This window comes from Podarcis tiliguerta, assembly GCF_965153285.1.
Source record: "Podarcis tiliguerta genome assembly, chromosome: 16".
Taxonomy (NCBI): Eukaryota; Metazoa; Chordata; class Lepidosauria; order Squamata; family Lacertidae; genus Podarcis; species Podarcis tiliguerta.
In genome coordinates, this window is record NC_139549.1 from 3,098,821 (window position 1) to 3,111,929 (window position 13,109).

Sequence of the window (13,109 nt, forward strand, 5' to 3'; positions counted from 1 at the left end):
TACGCAGCTGGCGTGCAAGTCTCCTCCTTAGCATCAATATTGTTGAAGGCAGCAGGAGGATGGGGGAGAAAACCCAACTCTCCCAATGGGCACCAGCCACCACTGGTCGGGAAGGCAAATGAGCTAAGGGCTGCAGCTATGCTCTGAAAAGCTGGTTCCCTCCAGACATCTCCTCTTCCCCGCACAGCCGCCCAACGCAGCGCCTTGCCTGGGGAAACTGAGGCACAGCAAAAATGTGCTCCCAAAGAAGCTGCACGCCAGCCGCATCTCGCACAAGCACGTTTGCTTCGGCTCCGGCAGATCCAGAATTCTCAGCACGGGGGAATTTCAATTTAACAAGCCTCCTAAAGACGCCTGGTGCTGGCGAGGCACCTTCCAGCGCAGGCCAAGCCCTGCCAGCTATTTCCTTTGGGGCAACAGCCTGGAAGCAGCCCAAGTAATGGAGCAAGAGCCCCGCCAGGGATTTGCCCGCACCGCTTTCCTCTCGCATGCTTTCGCGTAATTTGTTTTGTTTCAATTAGGAAGTCTGCGACAAAGGAACACAGTCTTTGCTCTTTTGGGAAGAGCTTCAGCCACTAAACCACACGGCAAACGTTATGGGGTCATGCTGAAGGTGGTTTCGGAAATTAAATGAGAGCAAAAGGACATGGCTGTGAAACTGTTTTAAGAGTGTTAAAAACATTAATGTGATGGTTTGTGTTGAAATAATATTAATTTTAAACAACCAGTGCTTTGAAGCACTTGAAAGCATCAACCACCAGAAACCAGAGAGAGATGCTGCCAGGCGCATCTTTATGGGCGGTGAGTTCTGCATTCTTGGGGCCACCACCGAGGAGGCCCTCTCAAGAGCCACTCCCACCCCTCAAATGTCTGAGGGCAACAGAACCACCAGGAGGGTCTTTTTCACCGATCATAACCCCCAGGCTAGTCTGTACGGAAGGAGGCACTCTTTTGTATACTTGTGGCCCAAATCGTTTAGGGCGGACTCTATTATGTCCCATTTCACAGATGGGGTATAGGAGGCCAGGAGAGAATGCTTTGACTAACTAACCCTACCCAAGGCATTTGGTGATTGACCAGAACTCAGCATACCGCCCCCCTCATCCCAAAGAAGATATGGTAGAGCTAGAAGAGGTGCAGAAAAGGGTAACAAAAATTATCAAAGGGCAGAGCCATTTCTCCACTGGGGAAAGGCTAACACTGGGGGCCTTTTCTTTCTTTTTCTTATAAAAGCATCTAACGGGTAGATAGGCAAGACAGAGGTTCATATCATTATTAAACGGTATAAGGAAGCAGTCTTTCCTCCACTGAATGCCAGAGCTACAGATCACCCAAAGAAGCTGAATGGCAGTAAGTCCACAAAAGGAAGGGTACTTCTTATAACACGTTAATTAAGCTGCGAAATTTATCTAAGGGCACAGATTTAGACAGCAGAGCTAAAAAGGTCATTAGCCATGATGACTTTATAGAGCCTCTGGGTTTAGGGACGGTCTACCTCTGACTACCAGCTGCAGGGATTAACAATAAGGGAGGGCTACCACCCTTCATGGGGACGTGGGTGGCGCTGTGGGTTAAACCACAGGGCCTAGGACTTGCCGATCAGAAGGTCTGTGGTTCGAATCCCCGCAACGGGGTGAGCTCCCGTTGCTCGGTCCCTGCTCCTGCCAACCTAGCCGTTCGAAAGCACGTCCAAGTGCAAGTAGATAAATAGGCACCACTCCGGCAGGAAGGTAAACGGCATTTCCGTGCGCTGCTCTGGTTGCGCCAGAAGCGGCTTAGTCATGCTGGCCACATGAACCAGAAAAACTGTCTGTGGCCTTAAAGATGCAATCACTGTCACTAATCCTACGAAGGACAGTGAGGGACCTCTGCTGGGGCAGGGCAGGGATCAAAGTTACCCAGCTCTTGGGCACTGGCAGTGGAGGAAAAGGAAGGCGTCATCTTGCCTGAGGTAGCTTTGCCCACACAATAACTTTTTCAAGGTGGCTGACACCCTCCTATTAAGAAACCTATCCACTCTACAAGGAGGTGATGCCCAGAACGCAGGAATGGTTTACGATCCTCCCTCAAGGGCTTTCGGCTGATAGCGGAACAGTAAAAAAAGAAAGAGAAACCAAGAAGGGGAAGGAGGAGAGCGGCCAGGAATTATGAGCCAAGTCACATTTACTGGCATGGGTGTGGGAGCTGGGGGGCCGCTGCTGCCAACGCCACTCCAGTAATGGCAGAGCCCCTGAGCAGGACTGCAAGGGAATATTGTCATTCTATGTGGTGGGGGACCTACGGTAACTAGATCCCTCCACAGTGCACAGAAGGGCAGTTCTGTTATCAGAAGCGACTCGTAAAGAACAGAGACCCTCCACTTTGTATGCTCCCGGCATCAGCTCCGGCAAAATTAAAAACCAGCCTTTAAAGGACTGGTATCTTTGTACTGCATGATAAAGAGTTTAGCTTTTGTTCTGTTGCACCGGCAAGCGGGTGACCTCATGATTCGCTGTGTGCATCAAGGACGGGGTGGGAAGCAAAGGGGCTTTCAAGCAGGAGGGTTCAATATTCTGGCTGCCAGGGCAGTTCAATCATCTCTGGAGGGAGGGCCAGGAAGGCTCCTTGTCTGGAAGCTTATGGGTGTGGGAAGCTGTCTTATCAGGCAGGCCACTGGTCCCCTAGGCCCTGTGTTCCCCAACCTGTTGCCCTCCAGATGTTTGGGGCTATGACTCCCAACAGCCCCCAGTCAGCTACTGGGGAAGGCTGGCCTGGCATGTGCAATCTACTCCAATGCCCAAGGGCAAAGTTTTCAGCAACCTGGAGATGCCAGGGGACTTCCTGCATGCAGAATGTGAACTCTGGAGACTTTGCTCTGCCTTTGGCTCCGCCCCAATGTTGCTGGACTACAACATCCATTGGCCCTACCAAGCAGGGATGATGGGAGTTGTAGTTCAACTCCTCCCACCCCTGTCCTGGCCTCCTTCCCTCTCTTTGTCTCCTTTGCTCCGCTTTACAAAGTGACTCAAAACTTTTGTTTTGGCTTCTTGGTGTTCTGAGGCAATTCCTTTTCCTCCCCACGGGTTAATTATTGCAAAGGTTCTACTTTAAAAGAAACACTCTGACCCCTCCAGTGCAAAGGTCCCCCCTTCCAAATCCCCTCTTCTCTCTAAATTTTATTTTTTTAGACTGCAAATGCACAAAGAGGTGGCACCCAGATTTGATCCCCGGCGTCTCCGTGTAGGGTGGGGGCGGGATCACTCTGAAACACTAGAGAGCTGCTGCCAGTCAGTGTAGACAAAACTATGCTAGATGGACCAAGGGATTGGGTTAAGTCAACACTTTCTCTCTGCTCTATGCAGGGACCAGTATGTCTTCTTCCTGTCCAGTGCCCAGAATACTTTAGGCACAATTGCAAGTTATGAATTTTGGGGATGAGGATTACGATGCCAGCTAACAATTGTTCACCACTTTGCCTAACTGTAGGGACGCGGGTGGTGCTGTGGGTTAAACCACAGAGCCTAGGACTTGCCAATCAGAAGGTCGGCGGTTCAAATCCCCGTGACACGGTGAGCTCCTGTTGCTCGGTCCCTGCTCCTGCCAACCTAGCAGTTCCAAAGCACGTCAAAGTGCAAGTAGATAAATAGGTACCGCTCCAGCGGGAAGGTAAACGGCGTTTCCGTGAACTGCTCTGGTTCGCCAGAAGCGGCTTAGTCCTGCTGGCCACATGACCCGGAAGCTGTACACTGGCTCCCTCAGCCAATAAAGCGAGATGAGCGCCGCAACCCCAGAGTCGGCCACGACTGGACCTAATGGTCAGGGGTCCCCTTACTGCATCCCTATGTGTCACCAGCCTACCAGGGGAAATAACTTGTTTCCCCCTGGCCCACTGCAAAGCACCATCCCACCTTCAGCTTAGAAGCCACAGAAGAGCAGCAGACTATTTAGCAGCTGGAAACAAGACTTCTGGGAAAGCAAACTCCTCGGTCTGGTTTCTTAGAAGTGGGGCACATGGCTCTTGGGAACGAGGCACAGAACCTAGCAGAACGGTCACAGTAACCAGAATGAAACTGGGGCAAAGGAAAGCAATAAAAGTGCCCTCAGTAGATTTTATGTCACGTAGAGTGAACTTTTGTTAACTTCTGCAACTCAGAAATTAATAGCACAATGGCACCTGTTGACGTGGCAAAACGCCATCAGTCGTACTGAAATTATAACGCTTGTTGTAAAAAATGAATCATTCCTATGCTTACGGATATTGATTGTGAATCATGATTCCAGGGTTTTTCCTCCAAAGCAAACAACTTTTTCCAGCCTCAGGGTCGCATTACCTCATAAGCAACCTATTGTATTATTCATTCATTCATTCATTCATTCGTTTCTCACCTTTTCCCCCAGACAGGGAATCAAGGTGACTCTAACCTGTGTGCAGCAAGGTGCATTCCAGCCGTGGAAAAGCAGAAGTTCCCACACACTTCTGTCTTTCACCCAGGCAAGCTTTTGAAGGACACATTCCAGCTAGGCAAAAGCACGTGAGGAAGGTGTTAAGTCAGGGAGATTCATGACCTGGAGGAAGTCCAGAGGACCAGACAGAGAGGCATTGAGGGCCACATTTGGAAGGGGGGGGGCCTTTTAGACCTCTGATCTAAAATATATAGGTCTTGATCACTGAATAGTGCCTCTTCGATGAATACTAGTCAACATGAAAGTTTGTTCTTGTTTCCTCCAAAAAACACCTGTTGGTCTGTACATTGGTTGCCTAATCCTGGCATATCCCAAGCTGCTAAACAAAAGCTATCTTGTTCTCAAGCGCATCCTAAATATCCAGTACTTTCCACCAGACACTACTAAAAAGAACAACTCATTCTCTAAACTATTTGTTGAAAGCCACTGGATTAGATGGCATTTGTTGCTGCAAATTTCCCAGGCCAGGAAATTCAAAACTTTGATTTTTAAAAATCTGCATATCAAGAAATGCATTGACGGACAAGGCCAAAGATCCCTCTTAGCCCTGCCTACTTGCTTGCAGATGTGGCCAGCCAGATATCTTAAGCAAGCCTGTAAACAGGGCACACAAGCATCTGACTTCCCCAACTGGGTAGGAATTTGTGAGGCAGAGACAGGAACAATCTTTAAAACTCTTGTGTTTATTTAAGTTTCCTGGACTCTGACTCCTAGGGTTAGTCAAGCACAGTGTGGACCCACTGAGATTAAAGGACATGCCTAATTTGGGGCCCCTGATATCCGCAGAGGATAACCTAGCTGGATACAACGCATAATTTGGTCCAAGACAGTATGGCACCTGAGGCAAACCACAAAGGAGCATCTCATCCTGTCCTGTCCCCCACCTGCCAAGGAAGAAGGGGTCAGTGAAGATCTACACAGGGAACAAGCGGGGAATCAAGCTCTACATCGAGAACAAGGGAGGAGAGGGCCCTGAATCACACCAAGCAGAGCCCTGGGGACTCCAGAGGGCAGCCCCTGCCATTTCCTCCCTAGGGGTGGGAGGAGACCAGCAGCAGTGCCTGTTTGCCAAGAGGTCACTGTGGAAGGGGCACAGGGAGGGCTGCCGAGGAAGCGGCAGATCCAGCCTCTAAGGAGCATGCCACAGCCACCCCTGCTACAACAGCAGCAAGAGATTCATTCCTTGGAGGCCAGATGGACCCTGCCGCCTGAGGCGGTCATCTCATTTTGCCTCATGGGTGGGTTGGCCCTCCACACAGAGCCCTACATCACTTCCTCTCATGCAATAAGGGCTTGACTCGCTCCCACACCCAATCTTAAAGAATAGGGCCAGATCATGACCATAATACCTGAAGGATTTGGAGCTAAATAGTATTCAAAATGATGGGAGGTGGGCAGGAAAGGTTGGAGGCCCTTCGTGAAATCCATAGGGTTTGTCTCCAACTAAGTTCTAGAGGAGACTCACTGTAATTCATGCGCCCAAGACCATCATTTTCATTGGGTCTACCATCAGTAGGATTAGCATTGGGTACAGCTCACAAGCGTCATCCTCCAAAGTCAAGATCATGCCACATTATCCACAGCCCTCTAAACATGGCATGCAAGGTGTGAGAGGGGAGGGCCATTCTCCCTCTGACCACCACTACCTCAGTGATTCGAATGCTGGAAATTACATCCAGTGTAAAAGTATGCCAGCTTCAACTCTGTGCTGTTTCACTTGTATAATAAGAAATCAGGGCTACATTTCCTGGGAAGGCTTTAGATATTTTAAGTACAACTTTAAAATACACAAAAAGGCTCATATTCACCTTTCAGTACCAGTAAACAGAGTCTTATCTTTCCCAGGGCTAGCTTAAATGATCATTGTTAAAAGCATTTATATGGCATGATTTCAGTTTAGACTCAGAGGCAGCATGCCTCTGAATACCACTTTGCTGGGAATCACTGGTGGGCAGTGTGCTGTTAGACTCAGGTCCTACTTGCAGGCCTTCCAAAGGCATCTGGTTGGCCACTGTGAGAACAGAATGTCAGACTAGATGGGCCACTGCCCTGACCCAGCAACACTGTTAAGGTAGGGAACCAGTAGCATGTTCCTATTACAGACCAAGGAGAGGGATTAAGGGCAGGGTTGACTTGCAACATGAAATAGGACTCACAGAATTTCTCCATGGGGATGGGAAGAGATTGCACATGCCTAGAAAATGGAGGAGGAGCTCCAGCCAAGTCACACACCTTGCTGAGCTTATTCACAAGAACCTAACGAGTATCCAACAGGTGGTGTCCTGCAAAAGACCAACCTCTCATTGTGCCAAGGGGCTCTCAATCTTTAATGCTACACGGAATAAATCACAGAACAAGCAAAATGTTTTAAAGCCATACATGCTCGGTTGCATGTGCAAATATTCAGACAGACAGCAACAAAGTCCTTCTGAGGTGTTCCTCAGAGAAGGATGACAAGTTAAAAAAAAGTTTTCTATCTGGAAAGATTCAGTAATGTCTGTAAACCACCAGTATGACCAAAATAGGGAGTATATTCGACATTTCCAACGCATAAGAGTCCTGTTTTGATCCCCATGGTGAGTTTAATAAGACCCAATTTGTGCATCCACAGAAGCTTAAACGCCAAATGTGTTCAGTCAGGTACATAATCCCAGAAGATATGAAGGGTCCAATATCATTTTTCGTTTCCCCACAACCCCATCCCAGAAGTTGCTAGATTGCTGTTCTAGGCCACGTTAGTGGCAACCTCGCACTGACCTAATTCCTCATTTTACAGCACAAACCACCTCTTCTCCTTCTTAAATGGAAGTGACCCTATTCCACGCAGGCACTGCAACCTTATGCCACTGCCAAGCACCGGAACAAATCGTCCGCCAAGCCAGCAGCATGCAAAACGAAAATCCCCACCCAGGGTTGACTAAGAAAGTTGTCCATGCCGGGTTTAATTCATGCAATGGAAAAACCAGTGACTTTTTCTCCAGCTCATGGGAACATTGCCCAACTAACAAGACTAAAATGAGGACACATTTTTTCCCCTTCTGCGGACATCTCCCAAACTCACTCGGCACAGAAAACTCAAAGCACCCACTAGTAGGGAGGGTAACTGGTCTTGCAGAGAAGCTGGCCCTGTAGGCATTTTTTTTAGCCATCCCATGGACCAAAACATTTTAATTCACGTAGCCAGTAAGGGAATCCAAACTCAGGACGTCCAACGCATCCTTCCAACTGCTACAAAACTCTTCATTTTCTCCTAGTAAAGAGACACTCTTTGTCGGTGTTCAACAAAAACATTTAAATGAAACAGACGTTCTTAGGAACTGGTTTGCTCTGAAGAATGAACAGGGGAAGAAACAGCAAAAGGCCAGCTGACTTGTACACCAGTCCTAACAAGACATTGATCAGAGAGCAACAGAATTGCTTCAGTCTTGTTTCTAACTATTGCACCCACCACCCAATAAATCCGCTCCCAAATGTTGCAAGCAGTGCTACTCATACTCAAGAACAGACTCTCATTGAAATCCATACAACTAACTCAAGTCCACTAATTTCAACTTATCTTCTCTAAGTAGAACTCTCCTACTCAAGAACAGACTCTCATTGAAATCCATACAACTTAAGTCCACTAATTTCAACTCGTCTTCCCCTAAGTAGAACTTGGTTGGCTGCAACCCCCAAAAAAACACCAGGTTGGGAGAACTGTCTCCAATCCAAAGAATACTGAGAAACATTTTCTGCTACTTTTGTCAGGGAATATCAGGCTTTATTAAGCGGGACCATTTCAATGCAACAGTTTCATGGATAACCTGCTAGGAGATAAAGACACTTCCTGGACACAAGTCCTCCTCTCTATTCCATCTTCATGGAGATGATGTTTGAGGGGAGAGCTTGGGAAGGAATAGACTGAACTAGGAGCTTTTTAATGTAGGGTTGCCGTATGTCTGGTATTCAGCCCCCTTAAGCAGTGTCCGGGCGGAAATCGCTGAAATGTCTGGGAAAATCCGAACGTATGGCAGCCCATGTTGGTAGAGTAGATTGGTTCTTTTCATTTTTAAAAAAGAAGCCCTACTTACTGAAAATATCTACCAATACTAGTATATTCAAGAAGGCAGAGATTGCCCATGATACTTAGGGGGGGGGATTGCCTCTAAGAGAAGACAGGGCCCCCAATAATCTTGTACACACACACCCCCCCCACTTTTATCTTATTAACGTGAAATTCTGAAGGCAGCTTACACTTCATAAAGTCCCAGTAGCAACATAATCATCTTCTAGGAGAGTAGGAGAGGAATCAGCCACAGCAGAACAAGAAATGTTACGTTCAGCAGAAACTAAAGTCAGTTACACAGGGTGGTTAAAAAATAAATAAATCAAAATCAAGCTTCTCCAACTTATAACTGGGGGGAAATAATAAGGGACTCCCAGTTTTCATCTGTATTCAATACCCCCTCAATCATCCCTTTGGGGAAGGAAGGCCACACACAGGCATATATTCCAACCCTGCCTGCTGACTTTCAAATCTTCTTTTTACCTGTCTAACAGAGAAAAGAGAGGCGCTTATGAGAACAGGTGAGCAAGTAAGGTGTCTCCAAGTGGAGGACCTCACATAGGGTAAGGTCTGAAGGCACAGGGGGCTACCACTAACCAGGCCTGGGTTGGAGCAGTGTATTAACAGAAGACTCCCTGGGAACCCCATGCATCCCATTGCCTTGGGTTCCACGATGGAAGAAAGGTGGGATTTAAAAAAACCAACTCCCTACATTTTATAACATTACACTCACTTTTCTTCCATTAACATGCAGGGAAAGAGGAACCTGGAAATGACTAAAAGCCTGAAGCTAAAACAAAGCCTTGAATAGGCCATGAAAAACAATTAAGAAAAATAATAATACTGTATCTTAATAATATCCATCCCCTACAGCTGTAGCCAGTCTTGAACCAACCATTCTAAAGAGTAGCATTATCTCTGATGCAATGTATCACAGTATTAACTGTTGGTGGAGGAATGGGGAGGGCGGCTCCCCATATCTCTCCTTGCAGTTATAGGGAAATCCTAGATATACGAGGGAGAGTGCTGTATGCTGTCCTCTGGGGAGGTAATAAAGCAACTTTAGAATTTTGCTGTATGAATTGTGGGTGGTTTATACCAAAGCGAAATGCACCTGTAGAAATTTAAAGCAGCAATGATGTAATCTGAAAAACCCTTACACATTTCCTTTAACAGGGAGAATATTGCTACATAAACCATAAGTAGAGAACTCTTCCTCCACAACCTAAACATTCCTTTGCTCAACCTGATATAATCTGAGAATATCAAACTTTTTTCATTTCTAAAGAGGGAATAATGCAATAAAACTTCTGAGTGGGTGTCCTTTCCCCCCAAGTACCCCCTCAACTATAGTGAAAACCTTGAACAGGCCAGGATGCAAGTAGCAGCACAGTATGGTATCCTCCAATAGGTGAGGAACATTTCTATATAATTGTAGATGGGTTGCCCCCCAAGAGGATGGGGACCTCCACATATCCCCTCACCTTTAATGGAAATCTTGAATATAAAGGAGGAGAATGAGCTATATGGTGTACTGCAAGGATGCAATTTTTTAAAACAGAAAGAGAGAATATGATTACATAATTTGAAATGGGTTATAAAAATAGTGTGCATATGATGTGGTGGGAACAATCCACTGCCTGCCCAACAAATCTCAGCTGTAGTGAAAAAAACAAATGTAGTATGATCTATTATTTACTCTGAAACTAGGTATGTTTCCCAGAGGGTTAGCTGTGCTGGCTTCCTATAGAATAAGTTTTTTTAAAAAAAAAGTATTGTGGAATTTGAAAGCTGGCTTATTGGGACATATAAGCTTTGCTAGGCTTCAGTCCACTTCATCAGATGCCCCTAATGAAGCCCATTAAGACTTATTAAGACTTAATAAATTTATTGGCCGTCAATATTTCACAAGACTCTTTCTGCATGTCTATATATGGGTCGTATCTGGCTAAGTCATCCTCAGTGCAAATCTACTGACATCAATGCACTTGGTTCATTTGAGTCCATATGATTCCAATGTGCCTACTCTGCGTATAACTTAGGAAAATGCAACTGTGTGAGGGGGGGGCCATAGTGCACACACCCCCAACATACATATATACATATATATATATATATATATATAAAGTAAAATGTATTATATATATATGCTCTGGGAGTACATCCACACAGATACATATATAGATATATGAAGAACATGACTACATAACTATAAGCCACTTGGAGATTTTATTACAACCAAGCAGTATATAAATTTGATACTAAGAAGCAGCACCATCTTCAGCATCGAAACACAGATGTATATATAGACATAAACTCAGGCATAAACATATACTCCCTCTACACATGTGTGCTTGTGTGGGCGCTGCGAAAGGACAGTGCTAGTGATAAGGCAGAGTCTTATCAACACAACTGAACCTATGCATAAACTCAGGAGCCACAGACCCGCAGGGAAAAAACAGGGAAGAGATCTAAAATTGGGATTTGCAGGTAGCTGGGGTGAGACCCCTAAGCAGAGGCATCAGCTGTGGCATTTGATGAGTTTGAAGAACAGAAGTGAATTATATGCATGCATGGGTGTATATACATATGCATACTGTGTATCTATCCATCTATCTATCCATACACACATATGCAAATAAAATTCCGGGGTATACAACCTCACGCTGCACACACGTGTTCAGAAAGGGGGGAGAGGATGCTCTGAATTATATGCATGCATGGGTGTATATACATATGCATACTGTATATATATATATATATATACACACACACACACAAATAAAACTCTGGGGTGTACAGCCTCACGCTGCACACGTGTTGGTGTGTACACACGCACACGCATGTGGAGAAAGAGGGGAGCTGCAGGTGTGTGTTTTGGGGGGCCCACCCCCCCATACTCACACCTCGAGGATGCTGTCCCCTTTGCATGGGTGTGTATACATATGCATATCCACACAGGCATGCAAATAAAACTCTGGGGTGCACAGCCTCACGCTGCACACGTGTTGGTGTGTACGTGTGGAGAAAGGGGGGAGAGGATGCTCTGAATTATATGCATGCATGGGTGTATATACATATGCATACTGTGCTTTCGTAGATTTCGTAGATTTCGTAGATATGCATACTGTCTATCTATCTATATATATATATATATATATACACAGACACACGCATGCACGCAAATAAAACTCCGGGGTGCACAGCCTCACGCCGCACACGTGTTGGTGTGTACACACGCACAGGCGTGTGGAGGAAGGGGGGAGCTGCAGGTGCGTGTGTGTTTTGGGGGGGTGGATGAGCGCCCCTCCCTCCCTCCGCTCCCCGGCCCCGCCCCCCCGTACTCACACCTCGAGGATGCGGTCCCCTTTGCGCACCCCGGCGCGCTCGGCCGCCCCCCCGCCCAGGACGGCGCTGACGTGCTGCAGCGGCGCGTAGAGCTCCCCGTTGATGCTGCGCAGCTGCCCGCCCTCGCTCACTTGCCCGCGCACGTTGAACCCGTAGCCGGATTCCGACTTGACGATGCGGACCACGCGAGGCCCCGCCGGGGGGGCGGGAGGCGGCGGCGGCGGCGGCTGAGGGGGAGCCGTGGGGGTGGTGGCGGTGGCGACGGAGGAGGAGGAGGGAGCCGGCGCTGCTGCTGCCGACGACGACGACGACGACAAGGAGCCCGAGCCGCCTCCGCCTCCCCCGGAGCTGCCGCCCCTCAGCGGGCCCGGCAGGACGGAGCGCGGCAGCCCCTCGCTCCCCTCGTCCGCCATCTTGGCGCGAGCAAGACGCCGCCGCGGCTCTTGGGCCCCCCGCCCCCCCTCGGAGAGCGCGAGCGCTGTCACGCGACCGGCCACGCCCCCTTCTCCCTCTCTGCCTCCGTCTCCCTCCGCCTCCTTTCCGGCTCGCCGGCTTCCGTAGGCGCCGCCGCCGCCGAAGCACGCACGAGGACGCATGCGCACAAGCGGGCGAGCCGATTCCACTGACCCAAACTTGGGTCGCCAGCTGCTGTAGAACTACAGTTTCCATCATCCCCCACCACTGGTCCCGCTAGCTACGGATGATGGGAGTTGTAGTCCCCCCAAAAAACCCGGTGGAGACCCAAGTTTGGGAAACTCTGGTCTAGTTAGCTTCAGGTTACAGACGCTTCAGGTTACAGACTCCACTAACCCAGAAATAGTGCTTCAGGTTAAGAACTTTGCTTCAGGATGAGAACAGAAATCGTGCTCCGACGGCTCGGCGGCAGCAGGAGGCCCCATGAGCTAAAGTGGTGCTTCAGGTTAAGAACAGTTTCAGGTTAAGAACGGACCTCCGGAACGAATTAAGTTCTTTAACCTGAGGTACCACTGTAGTAGCCTGAATCTTACAAAGCAGAGACATCACCTTGCCGACAAAGGTCCGTATAATTAAAGCTCTGGTTTTCCCAGTAGTGATGTATGGAAGTGAGAGCTGGACCATCAAGAAGGCTGATCACCAAAGAATTGATGCTTTTGAATTCTGGTGTTGGAGGAGACTCTTGAGAGTCCCATGGACTGCAAGAAGATCAAACTGATCCAGTCTGAAGGAAATCAGCCCTGAGTGCTCACGGAAAGGACAGATCCTGAAGCTGAGGCTCCAAGACTTTGGCCACCTC

At 48.0% G+C, this 13,109-nt stretch overlaps 1 protein-coding gene across 2 annotated transcripts in view; it reads right to left on the reverse strand.

Moving 5' to 3' along the window:
- Nucleotides 1-12,314, reverse strand: part of SNX27 (sorting nexin 27) — a 44,038-nt gene extending 31,724 nt beyond the window's left edge. Inside the window, exon 1 of one of the 2 annotated variants that reach the window (XM_083416604.1) lies at nt 11,837-12,314. In XM_083416604.1, the coding sequence (XP_083272730.1) occupies nt 11,837-12,249 (413 nt within the window). In that variant the 5' untranslated portion in view covers nt 12,250-12,314. The remainder of the gene's footprint in view (nt 1-11,836) is intronic. The other variant, XM_083416605.1, reaches the window with a different exon arrangement.
- Between the last annotated feature and the right edge of the window lie 795 nt (nt 12,315-13,109).